Below are 2621 nucleotides of genomic sequence, written 5' to 3' on the forward strand. Positions count from 1 at the left end.
ATATATTTTATATATAATATGAAGAGATAAAAAAAAATTATTATATATAATATATTAACTTTTTATTTTTGTTTTCCAAAAATGTCTATTATTATTTGAGTTCGTGTTCGAGTTCGAGTTCGAGCTTGAGTTTGAAAATTTAATTTTAGTTCAAATCGAGTTGAGCCGAGCTTGTTGGTAAATAGACAAGTCGAACTCGAGCTCCAATTTATAAACTCATTCGAGCTCGAGTTCAAGTCGAGCTAATAAATATTAAATCGAGTTGAGTTCAAGCTCAAACTCAAGCTGGTTTGAACTCGACTGAGCTTTACTTCCCTGATATCAATATGAGAAATGATTAGGAGAGAGAATTTGAGGTAGGGAATGATGTGGCGAAATTTGAATAGTCAAAAAATAACAAAATTTATCTCTATTCTCTCTCCTCACCTTTTATTATTTTTCTTGATGTAGTAACACATCATTCATTCCCTCAAATTCTCTCCCATATCACTCCTCTATTAATATACTTTACCTAAATAATTAATTAATTTTTTAATTTATATACACAAATAAAATTATTTAAAATTAACTATATTATTTAATATAATCTATTTAAATGGGTGAGAAGGGGAATGGAGTTGGTTTTACCTGTCAGCTATCTTTTTTTTCTAAAATGTTTCCAAACGATTATCTATGAGCTGTCTTGTTTCCAAAAGAATTATGAAACAGTGGGTGATTTCATTATGAAACAGTGGGTAATTGATATGAACGGCTGAGATGCATCTTAACCCAATTTATGAAACAGTGGGTATTCCCATTATGAAACTGTGGGCGATTGATATTTGATTATTTGAAAATTTAAAAAACAAAAACAAACAAATGATCTGAAGTTTCATATGAACGGATGAGATGCATCTTTAACGTAGTTAAATTCACCTTTCCTACAAACCTAATTTCTCTCTCACTGTATACCGCCATGGATGAATCTATAGCTCGTTTGCCTGAATGCTTGATTCTTGAGTGTCTTGCTCGTCTACACCTCAAGGAGATACATGTTGCATCGAGAGTCTGTCATAAATGGCTTCGTCTTATTCGATCTCGTTATTTTTACACTCTTAGGAAACAACTGGGATATACGAATCAGGTGGCTTGCTTGCTCCAGAACTTTCCTCCGCCAAAAAACTATAATCTCAAATATGTAATCAACATGTTTGACCCGATTAATCGGGAGTGGAACCGACTTCCTGTCCCTAATTTCACAAATGGGCTTCCTTGGTCGACTTCAATTGCTAGCTCAGAAGGGAAACTCGTCGTGTTTACCGACTGCGATCCGAAGAGTCGTGACCCGGTGAAGTCGGTGTTCGTGTTGGATTTTGTGACTTGGCGGTGGAGGAAAGGAAATGGCATGCCTTTAATTAGGAGCCCAAAATTTTGCACCGTGACTTCCCAATGCCATCGAATATTCATTAGCGGTGACATCGGTCGTGAAGAGGATGCAGTTTGGGAGTATGATGTGGGGAAGGAGGAGTGGACCGAGTTCCATCGGGTGAGAAGCGGCCAGATCAGACAACTTCAGGTAATTGGAGAGGAATTATGGGTTATAATCGGATGCAGAGGCATAACAAATATCAGCATGTTCAAACATGGTGTAGATGTGTACCATCTTCAAACTAAGAAATGGAGACAAGTGAAGTTGGATTTGGAAGGACTTGATGACTTGATTGATCCCCAAATTGACTTGAAATTGTATGAGTTGATGAAGAAGTTTTCCGAGAATAAGTTATGGGTCATGGAAAATTGCTCTCAACTCCAATTGGGTAAGCAAAGTTTACTAATGTCCCCCACAGCAACCCTCAACAGTGGTTGTTATGGTCAGGAGGAATTATTTGTTATGCAGGACCAAGATGGTAATTTTGAAAGAATGCAGCCCAATTCTGTGTTTTCTGGATATGTGGAATCAAGTTGTTGTGTGGAATTCTAATCATCATATTTATGGATGAAATAAAACTTTATTACACTGATAAGTGATGCAATAAAAGGCAATTGTCTCTTTATCTTAGTTGTTTATGCATTTAATTATGGAGATTACATTTTGAATGCTTAACCTTTAAATTAGATCAATCATTTCTGAAGCAACAAAATAGACATTAGTAGCAATATTCAATCAACTTCTTCATTCTGGGGTTCCCAAAACCAACAATATTCAATCAACTTCTTACACACTTTTCATTTCCTTCAGCTTTTCCTTGGTTGTCATCTCATTATTGTGCTTAGACCTCATCTTCTTGGCTTTGCTCCTCATTTTGTAAGCATAGGCATCTATTTTAATGTTAACCTCAATATTTCATTCATTGTTGTTGATCTCATCCTTCTCATACCATGAGAAATGGTCCAGATCGAAACATACCATGATTTCACAATCATCTTGTAATCGTTACTCTCTTGCCCTCGAACAACATCAATCAAAAAACTTGATTGGTTGTCAAAGCTTGTAAAAAATACCTTCACCATTTTTATGGGAATGATAGTGTTTTAGGAGTAATGACAATGGCATAATTTACCATTTATACTACTTCCAAGAGAGAGAAGTGACGTTGAGAAGTTCAAGATTTTGAATTTTCTTATTTTTCTCATCACACAAC

The 2621-nt window shown here is 35.5% G+C and overlaps 1 protein-coding gene across 1 annotated transcript; it reads left to right on the top strand.

Annotated features, from left to right (window-relative positions):
- The first annotated feature begins 955 nt into the window (after positions 1-955).
- Positions 956-1960, top strand: LOC124945131 (F-box/kelch-repeat protein At2g44130-like). The gene has a single exon (XM_047485515.1). It carries the CDS (start codon positions 956-958, stop codon positions 1958-1960), a length of 1005 nt encoding a protein of 334 aa, XP_047341471.1.
- Positions 1961-2621: the final 661 nt, after the last annotated feature.

This window comes from Impatiens glandulifera, chromosome 1, assembly GCF_907164915.1.
Source record: "Impatiens glandulifera chromosome 1, dImpGla2.1, whole genome shotgun sequence".
In the NCBI taxonomy this organism is placed as follows: domain Eukaryota; kingdom Viridiplantae; phylum Streptophyta; class Magnoliopsida; order Ericales; family Balsaminaceae; genus Impatiens; species Impatiens glandulifera.